Below are 13,794 nucleotides of genomic sequence, written 5' to 3'. Positions count from 1 at the left end.
ATAGAGCAATCGTTACAAAGTGTGCACCACCACAGCGAGTACATCGTTAGAAACATTTGGTCTTTATTTTGTGACCCATGATGGTTATGATGTTGGAAAACGATTAATAGAAAAATAATTTTTTAAAGTTTTAAAAAAATTATAATTTATTGTTTTATTTTGTGAATGAAACTTTTTAGTTCCACATCGTGGAGTTTCCAATTTTTAGTAGTTTTAAGAAACTATATAAACCTTTTAGTCCCACATCGGGGAGTTTTTCTTCTTAAGTTGTATTTGTCAATTATATAAACAAATTCACTATTTTTGTAAAATCTATGGGAAAGGGGTTGCTCTATGTTTATAGGGACCCCAAGGGAAAAAAATATTTTATATTATTTTTCTCAAGCGTTCGAGATTTTCCTTTATGGTTTTTTCGGAGTTGCCAAGTTCAAGTTGAGCATCTACTACATATGCTAGTAGTAGGTGTATTAGGGTGTTTTATCCTGGAGATATCCGTCCTGTGAGGGCTATAGCATCAATCTTTAGTGTAGCCGGGCGCTAATGTCTTAAGGGAAACGTGTTGAACACGTGACTCACTCTGTTTTTCCAAAGTTTTGCCTTGTTGCTGTTGCGGAGAAATGGGGAGCTCATTCGTTTCATCAAATCGATCACTTCCATTATAAAGGAGCTAAGTATCAATAACTTTTGTTTATTTGATTTTTCCTTGTTTTTTATTATTGCACCCAACAATCTTAAGACATTATTATTTGTAATAATAAAAAAATGGTTGGTTGGTTTGTGAATCATGGATGTTAATTGTGGAGTGAAAAACAAAAACGAATTTTTGGTCAGTTGTAGAGTTTCGAGTTTATCTCTTAACCTAGAAGGAATTTCGATGAACCCTTTTGACACAAAGTAGTAGACATCCAGATAGTTACACACGTAAAATTTCAGAAATTTTGGATTTGTAAAAGTATTTTTTTGATATTTTACAAAACTGAGAAACGTTCCTGAAAAATTCTGACGGGCAGAATTTTGTTGTTAACTAAAGTAGTTTTTATGGGGTAACCATGAGTTTTTTGATATGGTGGTTTAAACGAAGTTTATAAATCTAGATATTATCTTCAAAACTCATATTTTATCTGAACTAAGGTTTGTGAGATATGGTGTATTAGGTGATTGAGAAATTACCGTGTCCGTGGTCAGAGTATAAACGAAGTTTGTGACATGAAATTGAAAAGGAACATGGCTACCAGGCGCATGTGGATGAACACAAGTCTTCCAAAGCTGACAAAGGCGAGAACATCAAACACAACTCTAAGCATAGTCTTCATAATAAAGGTATGTTTCGTAAAACTGAATCCGACATTACTTTAATTAAGGGTGTTTGTTATGTTTGTAAAATTCCTGGCCATACGGCAGTAAAGTGTAGACAACATAAAACCTTAATAAGTAGAAATTTAATGCTAATTTAGTTGAAACAAAATGAACCATGATGTCGGAAGTTATTTTAATAACCAATGTGAGAGACTGGTAGGTGGACTCTGGAGCCACTAAGTATGTTTGTTGAAACAGAGACCTGTTCACCTCTTATCAGAGGATAAGGGATGTCGAGAAACTCTATATGAGTAACTCATCTGCGACAGAGGTTGCATAAAAGGGAAAGGTCGAGCATAAGTTCATATCTGTAATATTCTCACACTGAATGAAGTTTTCATGTTCCGAGCATATGAAATAATATTGTATCTTGTTCTCTTGAAGATGATAAAAATTTAAGATCTTAATTAAATGTGGAAAACTTGTTATAACTAAGGGCATTGATTTTTTAGGCAACAGTTATAGGACTTAGGGTCTATATAAGTTTGAAGGAAAATATGATGAAGTTAACATAGTTAATTCTTGTGCTTTCTTTTGTGTGTCTTTGAATGTTTTGCATGGTAGACTTGGAACCGTAAAATTATAAGTCAATGTATAAACTGCCTAGCATAGGCTTCGTACCCAAATTTAGTTTGGATCTTGAACACAAAAGTGAAATGAATATGCTATAAAATCTTTTAGCACAAATGTTCATAGTAATTTTAATCCCTTAGAATTAATTCAGTTAGGCCTAGTTGACATGAGTTCAACCCAAAACCACTATGGTAAAAGATGGTTTATAACTTCCATAGATGATTGTACGAGGTACTATCTTGTATAATTGCTTAGGGATAAGGATGATGCCTTAGAAGCCTTAAGGTGTATAAACTTGAAGTTGATAACCAATTAGAAGCCTTGAACATATTAATTGTATCCTTAAGGAGATCATAATTACCATGTTGATAAGTTCAGGATTACCTGCGGTCTTGTGGGAGGAGGAAGTCCTCTTAACTAGTATATCCTGAATATAGTACCCTTAAGGATCAGATGAAACTCCATATGATTTATGGAAAGGTAGATGACCTTCTTATGAATATGCCAAAGTGTGGGGGTGTTTGACTAAGATTTTCATTCCTCTTCCTAGAAGAACTAGATAGAAACCAAAAATGGTGATTGTGTCTTCATATAAGGTATGTTGAGTATACTTCTACATATAGATTTTTGGTTGTGTGTTCTGATTTTTCATACTTTTGGTGTGATTTTTCTGACTTTGTTGTGAATACTATTACATAATCTAGGGATGCTGAGTTCTTTGAACATGTTTATTCTTAAACTTGTACCTCATTAGAGATGTGTTGTTGATCCCATAGATTTATTTTCAAATAGTCAGAACTTATCTTAAAGGAAGATGAAGTTAAGGTTGAGCCTAAGAGTAGTAAAAAAAATTAGACTTGAGACTTCTTATGAAGCCGACTTCATAACATGCCTAGCGTAGTCTAAGCCCTGCACTTGTAAAGAAGCCTTGATATCTACTGAAACCCCATTCTGGTAAGAAGCTTCATTTAGTGAAATGGACTCAGTCCGTCGGAACCTGACTTGGGAGGTTTATAGTTTACCTCCAGAGAGTAACACCATGAGATGTAAATGAGTCTTTAAGAGGAAACATTAGGTATATGGAACTGTAGAAAAATATTAGGCTAAGTTGGTAGCTAAAGGCTATAAACTAAAAGAAGGTGTATATTTCCTTGATTCTTATTCACATGTGACGAGATTTACTTACGTTGAGATGTTAATTGTTATTGCTGTCATAAACAAATTAGAGATACATCAGATGGATGTTAAGACAGCTTTTCTAAAATAGTGAATTAGATAAAGAAATTTACATAGACCAACCTGAGGACTTTGTAGTGAAAGGTTATCATGACAAAGTTTGTAAGTTGAACAAAATTTTGTATGGTTTATAAAATAAGCACGTAAACAGTGACATGAAAAATTTGATCATGTGATAATGTGCAGTGGATTTAAGTTAATGAATCTGACAAGTATATTTACAAGTAACTTGTTAAGGATGCCTGTGTGATTGTATGCTTGTATGTTGATGATATGCTTATACTTGATACAAACATAGATGTCATTAATTCCACTAAAAACATGCGCTGAATGAGAACGTTGACTTGAAAGACTTAGGCCTTGTTGATGTAATCTTAGGGATGAGGATTAGAAAATAATCTAACATATGTAGTCTTAGTCATTCTCATTATTTTGAATTTGTGCTTAAGAGATACAATCAGTGTGATTGTAAGCCTTCTTGTACTCCGTACGATTATTCTTGTAGACTCAAGAAAACAGGGTAATGGAGTATCTTAACTTCAATACTCAAGAGTTATAGGATGTCTGATGAATTTAATGAACTGTAAGAGTTCAGACATTGCCTATACTGTGAGTAAGTTAAGTAGATATAATTATAGTCCAGAGCAATAGCATTTAGATGCACTGAGTAGAGTATTATGGTACCTAAAATACTCTATTACCTTTTATTTGATTTATCAAAGGTATCTTGCTGTCCTTGAGGGACTTTGTGATGTAAACTGGATAGTTGACTCAGAGGAGTCTAAGTCTACGAGTGGATATGTTTCACTCTAGCATCAGGGTTTGTTTTTGGAAGATTTACAAACAAACATATATTGCTCAATTCATTATGGAATCTGAGAGTATTGAGTTAGATAAAGCACGAGAGGGGGCCGAGTGCCTAAGATGTTTTTTAGAAGACATTTCTCTCTGGCATAGGCCTGTGCCAGCTATATCTATACATTGTGTTAGCCAAGATATACTAGCTAAAGCTGAAAATAACTAATCTCAATCGGCGTTATTTCCATTGATTGGATAAAGTCCAAGGAGAATATCGCGCAATCTTTGAAGAAAGGTTTATCCCAAGAGATAGTTAGAAATGCATCTAGAGGGAAGGGGCTTAAGCTCAAAAATTAAACTTGCCATGAAGGATACTCAACCTTGCTGACTGGAGATCCCAAGATCAAGGTTTCGAATGAGACAACTAATTTATGGTGGGTAAAGGTAAACACTCTCAGAGAATTTTATTCTCTCTCCCTTCCCTATGGTGTAGACGTGATAGTGTGACTGCATGTGAAGGATGACTTTTAAGAAGTCTTAATGAGTTCTATAGTTTAAATTTATGATTGAAGTGGGGTGTAGCAGTAACACTCTTTATGGAAACTCACCTATCTGAATGAGGAAGTGGGCCGCTTCCTATGAGAATATGAGCTTTGATTCTCTAGAGCATTCTGAGAAACATGATATGTCCAGGGCCAAATTGGACAAAACGGCACGAGCTTGGCAGCAATCTTGGAGATATCACCCGTGGTTGTTATCACGAATTACATCAAATGCTAGCAGTTCAAGACATAGTTCACTGTCTCTATCAAGTAATTCCGGTAATATCTCACTAAGCAAAGGTTCAAGACCTCATGGACACCTCTGCCTAAAATGGTATTTCCTGCGCTTTTTATGTGATTTTCGTTTTGATGGTTTTGGTATTACTGGAACTTAGGACCTAAAGGTCACTAAGGGTTCACTAGTTCATGCTTTTTCACTTTGGTGAAAGATACCTATAGTCTCACCATGTGAAAACTAAAGATGAAAGCTCTCAATACTATTATGATTTATGCAATCCATAGTATGACCCTGGGGTCAACACACTTTTGTGTGAGGGAGAGGACGTAGAAATGACTAGTATGATTTCAACACTTGCACGATCAGTCTGTTTGGATCGTGAGGTTGGGATGTTGATTTACCAAGATCTATCTGTGTTTTCATGTTTTGTTGAGTTTTCATTCATGTGGGGGATTGTTGGAAAACGATTAATAAAAAAATAATTTTTTAAAGTTTTAATAGAAAATTATAATTTATTGTTTTATTTTGTGAATGAAACTTTTTAGTCCCACATCGTGGAGTTTCCAATTTTTAGTAGTTTTAAGAAACTATATAAACCTTTTAGTCCCACATCGGGAAGTTTTTCTTCTTAAGTTGTATTTGTCAATTATATAAACAAATTCACTATTTTTGTAAAATCTATGGGAAAGGGGTTGCTCTATATTTAGAGGGACCCCAAGGGAATTTTTTTTTTTTGTATTGTTTTTCTCAAGCGTTCGAGATTTTCCTTTATGGTTTTTTCGGAGTTGCCAAGCTCAAGTTGAGCATCTACTACATATGCTAGTAGTACGTGTATTAGGGTGTTTTATCCTGGAGATATCCGTCCTGTGAGGGCTATAGCATCACTCTTGAGTGTATCCGGGCGCTAATGTCTTAAGGGAAACGTGTTGAACACGTGACTCACTCTGTTTTTCCAAAGTTTTGCCTTGTTGCTGTTGCGGAGAAATGGGGAGCTCATTTGTTTCATCAAATCGATCACTTCCATTATAAAGGAGCTAAGTATCAATAACTTTTGCTTATTTGATTTTTCCTTGTTTTTGATTATTGCACCCAACATACGATGCAGCAAACAAATACGCCGAAGCTCTCATCAATGGCTTAAGAACTGCTGGTAGTAGTAAGATAGTGGGGAAGGAAGACAATAAGACAGGTTCAAGGATGAAGCATTTTATCATGTGACTGTGTGTGTGTGTGCGCGCGCATACAATGCCAAAGTGCTCTTCTGGCCTGGCTGAAAATGAGTCTTCTCTATGATCCTCCTGTTAACCTACTCATTGTCCTAGCTATTTAGAATGTCCACTTGACAACAGGCTATATAAAACAAAAGACTCACCCTTGGAATTCCATGAAGAAGATGATCAAATATTTCATAAAAAGTGATTCTTTCTAATGGTAATAATACAAAACAAAAATAGACACTAATCTGTGTCTATTGCTACACAAAATCCATTCATTTATGAAATAAATCAATACAAGAAATAATTAATATGCCAGAACTTAATCTAAAACCTAATCACTACACTAACCTTGCGTTTATTTATCCACTCCCCACCTTCATCCTGCATTGTTAACATAGAAAGAAAGAGCAACCATAAGCATCAATAGCAAGTGATTGCCAACTAAAAAGCGAAAGAAATTTGTCCAGACTAATTATACTAATACTAGGCAGCTGGCATAAAAAATGCCGAAACATACACAGTCACACACCAACACATAGGATCCAAAAACAGCAATGAGCATCAACACTAGGCAACTAGAAGCTTACTACCCCAAGTTGTGAAGTGAGAACTGAGATGCTCTCTTCTTGGGGTTAACTTTTGAGTACTTTAAAAGTTAAAACCCTCGAAGACAATTTGGACTTTGGAGATAAATAAAGTGGTCTACTAAAGAAAAGATAAGATGATGCAGTAGATTAAGGCTTTTCATAAAGTAAATGACAACATGATTAAGGAAGTGTGGGAATGTCTGCAATTACAATTAAAGTAGTAAAAATTACCTTTCCCTTGCTTTGAAGCCTCCTTTGATTCTCTCCCTTCACCATTGAAATTTTTATAAATTACCATTACTGAGAAATGAATTAGTGCCTTGAAGTACTGTCATCAGCTCTCCAAAGTGCATACGTTACGCAAGCGAAAAGCATCACTTGAAAGTATATGATGTAACTTCCATGACCCAATTTCTGTAAATAGAGACGGTAAAACTAAATTAGTTCGGTGTAAGACATAAGTTACTGGAATTCAGTTATCCCTAGCTACATCATAAGTTCAACTAGGCCGGGTCACAAGACCACCCAATATTGTTGAATTGCATCACAATTTGGAGCTCAAAGAGATAATGTTATCTCTTTTGTATTTTTCCCTAGCACACACTGCAGCAGGGGATGGATGGTCTTAACTTTCACACCATCAATTATTACCTATAACATGGACACCCACTATCTATCTGCATTCTGCTGTGTGGATGATGCATTATAAATATCTAGTCAGTTGGCCTACAAAGGGTCCGTGCTAGAATCTAGCGACATTCTTCGGATGAATTAGGGTCCATTAAATCTAAGTTAACAAAAAATGTCTAACGTAACAAATTAAAGGTTGCAGAAAGAACTTGCCGTGCTAGATGAGAAGGATAAGTAACTAGCCGGTCCTCCGTCCTCTCCGCCTGTGCCGCCAATAATGCTGGTACTGTTGCCGTTGTTGTTGTTGTTGCCGTGACTTCCACTGCTGGTAGAACTACTACTGGTCAGCGAGGACAATTGATAAGCCGGAGTACCATCAGGCTTGAACAATCCGTAATTCCTCTCGGAGAGTGGTCCAGGCTTCAAATTCTCATTGAACATTGCAAAAACATACACACTGAGATCACAGTTAGGCCTCATTGGTGTTCCTTTCTTCTGCGACAACAATTTCATCAAGTTGTTATTGTACTTCATCGCATTCTCCGGCGAGGCTCCAACCTCATCTTCATCCCCTTTAGAAGGCCAGCCGGTCTCGGAAATCAGCACCTGAACTCTCTTGTAACCCATTGTCGTCATAGCCTGGTGAACAGCATCGAGCTGTGCGAACAACATGTTGTCGTAATGCAAATTGGTGTTAGGATCTACAATCCCCTGGTTCTGCTGAAATAAAACGTAGTCGAGCGTAATCTTTGGATTGGCCTTGTAAGCGAAAAACGGATACGCATTGATGAACACAGGGGATCCCGTCGTTTCATGAAATTTCAAGATCTCGTTCACGCAGCCGCGCAGATCTTTCCTGAAAGCACCGGAAGAAGGTGGGTAGGATGTCTCGAGTACACCCAGAGAATGCGCTGTCGTGACGGTCACCTTCTTGTCTAGTCCTAATGTGACCAATGCAGTGTGAATGTTCTGCATCGCCGGCAAGAGACTGTTTGTCAGCGAGGTATCGTTGAATGTCAGAACCTCATTTCCGATGGTGATGCAAGTGATCTTTGTAGCCGGCAAGTAGCACTGGACGTTTGTTTTGACCCAGGCGTCGGCTTTGGCCTGATCTTTCATGGTGGCCAAGTATTCGTTTCCGAGTCCGACGACAAACTCAATGCCGGTGTTTGCAAATGCTTTGAGTACTCTGGGATCTGCGTCGTATAGCTTCACTTTGTTGACTCCGATTGATTTGAAGAGAGGTACAACTTTCTCTGGCGGTGGTAGATTGTTTGCGATCTGGCCGTAGTTGATTCCCACTACTGAGTTAGAAGCGGCAACGAATTTCGCCGCCGGCAACAATGCCAAAATTACCACTGCAAGATTGAACATATAAGAACGAGTTAGAGGTGATCAAAGTATGAAATCTGTTTCTGTGTGAAAATGAAAATATAAAATGCAGGTAGAGAAAAGCAAATGTGGGAATGTTAATAAATTACCTGAAATGGAAAGAATAATAAATCTAGTCTCCATGGATGATATTTAATTGATCTTTTGATGATTTCCTTTTGCAAACTTGGATTATAGAGAGATGATGAGCACAAGGTAGGGAGGATGATGTTCTTCAGGCTAGCTCTACCTACTTGGGAGGGAGAGAGAGTAGTAGTAGCAGTAGAAGAAGAGTAGTGTCAGTGTGTGTGGGTAATAGTAATACTAATAAATGGAATCTTGAATGGATGGACAGACGGTTGTTGTAAATTGTAATTATAGGATCAGGGAAGTTGTTGTTTGTTTCATCATCATCTAGAGAGATAGAGAGTCAGAGCCCGATGCTACACATGTTGGAATAACTATTCTTGACTCGGGAATCGGCATTCTTCTTCATGATCAGTTGGTTCACCAGTAGTATTTTGACTTAACTTGGTATTTGGTACCCAGTCCCAGGAGGAGGGTGAGTGAGTCAAATATTGAATGACTAGGATAGCAACGGCTAGCTAAACATAATCAATTGAATAGTGTGGTACAATAGTGTGGTGGATGGATTAAAGTAAAGAAGAAATCGTCATCACATATTCTCATGTCCTGTTATTGGACTTTGTAGCACCCCCTTTATGGCTCTGCTGCTGCTCCTTAATTAATAATTAATAATAAGTTATAAAGTAATTAGACAACGTTACTAATTGGCGGGGATAAACGGCTAATTAGCATGGGTTTGGGTGTGTATGCAACGGATAATCAAAAAGTGGATCACAATATTTCAGACGAATTTGTATTGCCAACATAAAGTCGTAGGAGTATCATATATATGTAATCCATCCATCCATTTTTATCACGATTTATATAAGGGATATCAGTCCTAGTAAATGTTGGTGTCTATTCTCTCTGATATTCTACTATTCTCTATTATTCCTCTTGTGCTACTTTTTTTATATAAATAAAAGATTTGTTCTCGTAATTTGGCTTTAAGATTATGAAATTAGATTAGTTACATTACAATGATAATTAATTAGTAGTACGTACTGGTTCTTTTTTAACATGCGGTAGATAGTGGTGTATCCATGTGGTGTAAAAAATCCTGGGGCCATCCAGCATTTTTGGTAGATCCATATCATCACTTTACACTCAGTCAGTAGTGAAGAAGAAGAAGATCTTGCCGACTGAATCACTCGAGTCAGAATATTATGCATAGTCTGGACAGACAACCATATAGATAGATTCTCCTGTCAAGTGCTACTACGTATAACCAAATATCATCGCACATGCTTGATTTACCACTTTATATATATATAGATAGATAGATACCCCTTGTTACAAAACAAACATTTCTCTCTCAACAGGTTCAGCCAAAATGAATAATGTAATGTCCACTTATTAACTCGATCACCTCTATGCCTAATTATTACAAGTAAATAAGTTAGTGATTAGTGCATGTGATATACGACTAATGTCGGAGCTGTGTACTTCGTACTAAACTCTTTAGTTTAATTCATGTCTGTTTAAGAACCCATTTTCTGGGACTACACTTAAGTTTTTGGGTGGTTATTGGTAGTAATTGCCAATCACCTCTTATCTGATTTTTTTTAAATACCTATTTTATCCTTAACGATTAACTTAGTTAGTGTGATAATTAATTAGTGTTAGTGTTATGATTAGTAACTGATTAGTTAGTGATTATTGAATTATATTAGTGGGATTGTTTTGTTATAACATTATTATTGAGAGATAAGAATAAGAAGAAGAAGAAGGAAATACGAAGTAGAAGATGGGTGAACCCAATTTTTTTCTTTTTTTTAGTTTAGTAATTATTATTTTAGTGATTCATGTGATGATACCTCATCCTCAGAATCAGAACCCCCTTCACTTCATAGTATATTTGTCAATACTTCTAATGATCCAGAAATAAGTTATTTGTTAGATAATGAAAATTTTTTGCCCCAAACTCAAGCTAACCAAACAAATGATGGATTTTATCAGCCATAACCTGAAGATGAAGCTATGGATACTCAGGTATGCCTCATATTTAGTTAATGTAGCTTGATTGTGCAAAAATTTGGCCAAACTCAAAATTTCTGGAAAAAAATTCGGTTAGGTCAACCTTGTTCGGTTACCAAATTTAGTTTGCAAGGAAACCGAACCGTTCTGAATGTGTAGTTCGGTTACTAAATTTAGCACACACGGGTAACCGAACTACATGTCAATGGTGGTTTTTAAGAGTTCGGTTATGTTTTTCCAAAACATGTAACCGAACTATTTTTATAGAGTTTACAGTGCATAGTTCGGTTTAGTCGATATCAATACTTTTGTTACCGAACCTCTTGTTCGGTAATGTCGCAGAATATATGTATACAACGTTTCTAACCGAACCCATGAGTTCGGTTTTGTCAAGTTTATCAGTTTCATGGCCGAACTTTTATATAGAGAATATAAATATCCAGTTCAGTAAGGCCCAAATATATTTCTGGAAACTACATAACCGAACTTGTTGTTCTGTAGGGTCGATAAAAAAATTTAGATTACTGAACTTTAAGTGTTAATTGTTTATGGTATTGACGTTGTGCTATTACTTGTAGGTTCCATGTGATCCAATTGAACCAATGGAAAACCAGCCTTCCCCAGTGGCATTTTGTACGATGACACATCCCATCGCTACATGAATGACTTGGTATTCACAAATCCGGAAGATGCAAAGAGTTGGGCAAGACAACATGCACAAAAAGACATGTGTGTATTAGTATTGAATGGGAGAGAAAGAAAAACTCGCTTTGAAATAGTTTGTGAGAGAAGCGGTGATCCCGAGAAAAGCCACAAGAGGAAGGGTTATGTTTATAAAGGAAAGACAAATAGGAAGAACAAAACTTTCTCAAAGAAAATTAGTTGCCCATTCAAGCTTGCATTTAATTTAAACGAAGATAAGGGTGGATGGGTTCTCTACAGGGTTATGCAAGGTTGTCATAATCATCCTCGTCCGGAGCATCTTGAAGGACATTTCATGGCGGCAAGCGCTAACTCCTAAAGAGATGGACAAGGTAGCCAAAATGAGGACAATGGGTATTTCACCGGTTCAAATGCTTCAAATACTAAAGGAGGATAACAAGGATAACCACTCATCTTTGTCCACAATTTACAATGCAATTGAGACAATTAGAAGGAAGGAATGGAGAGATAGACAAGTAATGCAATAATTGTTTTTTTTTGCCCAAGAGAAAAACTACGCGGCTCAAAAGGATGTGGATTCGGAAGGAGAGATAACACAACTCTTTATTGCGCATACGACAAGTGTTCAATTGGCTCAATGTTTTCATCAAGTTATAATAATGGATTGCACTTATAAGACGAACAAGTACGAGATTCCATTGTTGAATATTGTTGGGCGTACTTCGACGAAGTCACCGTTTACGTGGCGTTTTTTTTCTTAAGAGATGAGCAAGAACCTAGTTACATTTGGGCACTAAAACAAGTTAAGGCAATCTTCCGAGATGATGATATTTCCGGGGTTATAGTGACGGATAATGATGTCGCATTGATGAATGCAATAGAGGAAGTGTTCCCACTAGCACATAATATGCTTTGTACGTTCCATATATGGTGTAATTTGATGAATAGGTGTAAGCCAATAATTTTTCCACCCAAGAAAATAGGATACGAAGAAATTAAGATGTTACTGCAAAAAGAACGAGGTGATGCAAAAGAGAAAGTTGAAAAACAATATGAATATAAATTACGCTAAATGGGTTGCATTGAACGGTGAATGGGAATCATTGTGTTGGTCCCTTACCGAGGAAGAGTATTATCTAAATCTTGCATAGTTTATCGCCCATTGGGATTCTCCCGATTACCCCGGTGTTGTATCGTATGTTCTTCGCCAATGGTTGGAACCACACAAAGAGAGGTTTGTTTATGCCTATACAAACCAATATAAACGCTTGGGAAATCAAGCAACAAGTTTAGTAGAGTCGGATCACCACCGGTTGAAGAAGAGTCTCTTTGGATGTGTTGATAACTTCGTAACCATGTGGAATGCTATGGAAAATTATTTCAAGCGTGACATTGATAGAATTAAAGAGGATTTCCAAAAAAGCCGTATATTCAAAAGGAACGGAAAATATGCCGACCATCCATTGTTCAAGGGGATCCATTAAAACGTATCTCGGCAATGTATGAAGTTGTTGAATATAGAAGTCGAGTTGATTGATAAGTGGGAAACCAAGGCGGACGAGGTGTGTGTATGTAACATGAAGAAGTCTATGAGACTCCCTTGTCGCCATATGATAATCAACTACGAGCATGGCGTAATCCCTTTAAGCGTCATTGATCCATTTTGGAAGCATCTAAGTTTCATCCCTCCTCCAAAGGGAGAAGAAGCCGAAGAAGAGTTTGGTGATAATGAGATGGGTAGAACCGTACTAGAGATGTATCGTGGCATGAACAAGCTCCAAAAACAAATCTTTTGGGATGACATGAGGAAAATTATATATTCACAAACACAATAGAATGTCTATGAACCGACAAAAGACAAACCGAAAGGTAGACCAAGAAAAAAAGAAACTAAAAAGCAACTACGGGAATATGCAAAGGTGTTACGTAAGAAGAAAAATGATCAAAACGCAAATACTAGATATCCTTGTGTCCATGAATATACCGCGACAATGCACTTGGAGAAAACCAAGAAACGAGGTAGGAGTATTGAGGAGGAAGGCGAAACAAGCGAGCAAGATTTGAAGAAAAAGGGTCCGATGTGTCCATCACAACCAAGCCAACCATCTTCCGGCGACATGAAGCTTAAGTCTCCAATGTTCCCCATCCAACCATCTTCCTAGACGTCAAGCTTGAGGATCGAAATAAAGACTATTTGAATGAGCTACCTCTATACATTAGAGAATACGTTATATCCACCGACGACGTTCCTCCGGCTGGTAATTGTGGTTTTCATGTTGTCAATCAACAACTTGGGCCTTTCATCGAATGTGCCAAGCGATATAATGGGTGTGCAATCACTCATATAAGGCAAAGGTTGTTGTCCAAACTAAAGGAGAATCCGGCCTTTTACAAGACAATGTTGTGTGATGGGGAGGGTAGTATCAATGAGCAATTTGTTATATATCAACTTCGTCTTCATAGGGGGAATCCGATCACAA

General features: G+C 37.0%; 1 protein-coding gene across 1 annotated transcript; it reads right to left on the bottom strand.

Annotated features, from left to right (window-relative positions):
- Window positions 1-6,123: 6,123 nt before the first annotated feature.
- On the bottom strand, window positions 6,124-9,111 carry LOC113340211 (glucan endo-1,3-beta-glucosidase 11-like). The gene is made up of 4 exons (XM_026585417.1): window positions 8,659-9,111; window positions 7,391-8,535; window positions 6,779-6,961; window positions 6,124-6,341 (listed from the first exon to the last, which is right to left on the bottom strand). Exons 1-3 carry the CDS (start codon window positions 8,690-8,692, stop codon window positions 6,860-6,862), a joined length of 1,281 nt encoding a protein of 426 aa, XP_026441202.1. The 5' UTR covers window positions 8,693-9,111; the 3' UTR covers window positions 6,124-6,341; window positions 6,779-6,859.
- Window positions 9,112-13,794: the final 4,683 nt, after the last annotated feature.

Source organism: Papaver somniferum, unplaced genomic scaffold (genome assembly GCF_003573695.1).
Source record: "Papaver somniferum cultivar HN1 unplaced genomic scaffold, ASM357369v1 unplaced-scaffold_21, whole genome shotgun sequence".
NCBI lineage: Eukaryota > Viridiplantae > Streptophyta > Magnoliopsida > Ranunculales > Papaveraceae > Papaver > Papaver somniferum.
The sequence above is the reverse complement of the archived record's forward strand: the minus strand, read 5'-3'. Positions and strand labels throughout refer to the sequence as shown.

What these genes read in the sequence shown, in the direction of transcription:
- LOC113340211 (XM_026585417.1), bottom strand. Translation starts at nt 8,692, where the DNA reads ATGGAGACTAGATTTATTATTCTTTCCATTTCAG. An exon ending in TATTATTCTTTCCATTTCAG is followed by an intron (nt 8,536 to 8,658) that starts GTAATTTATTAA and finishes TCAATCTTGCAG; the next exon opens with TGGTAATTTTGGCATTGTTG. An exon ending in TATCCTTCTCATCTAGCACG is followed by an intron (nt 6,962 to 7,390) that starts GCAAGTTCTTTC and finishes CTCTATTTACAG; the next exon opens with AAATTGGGTCATGGAAGTTA.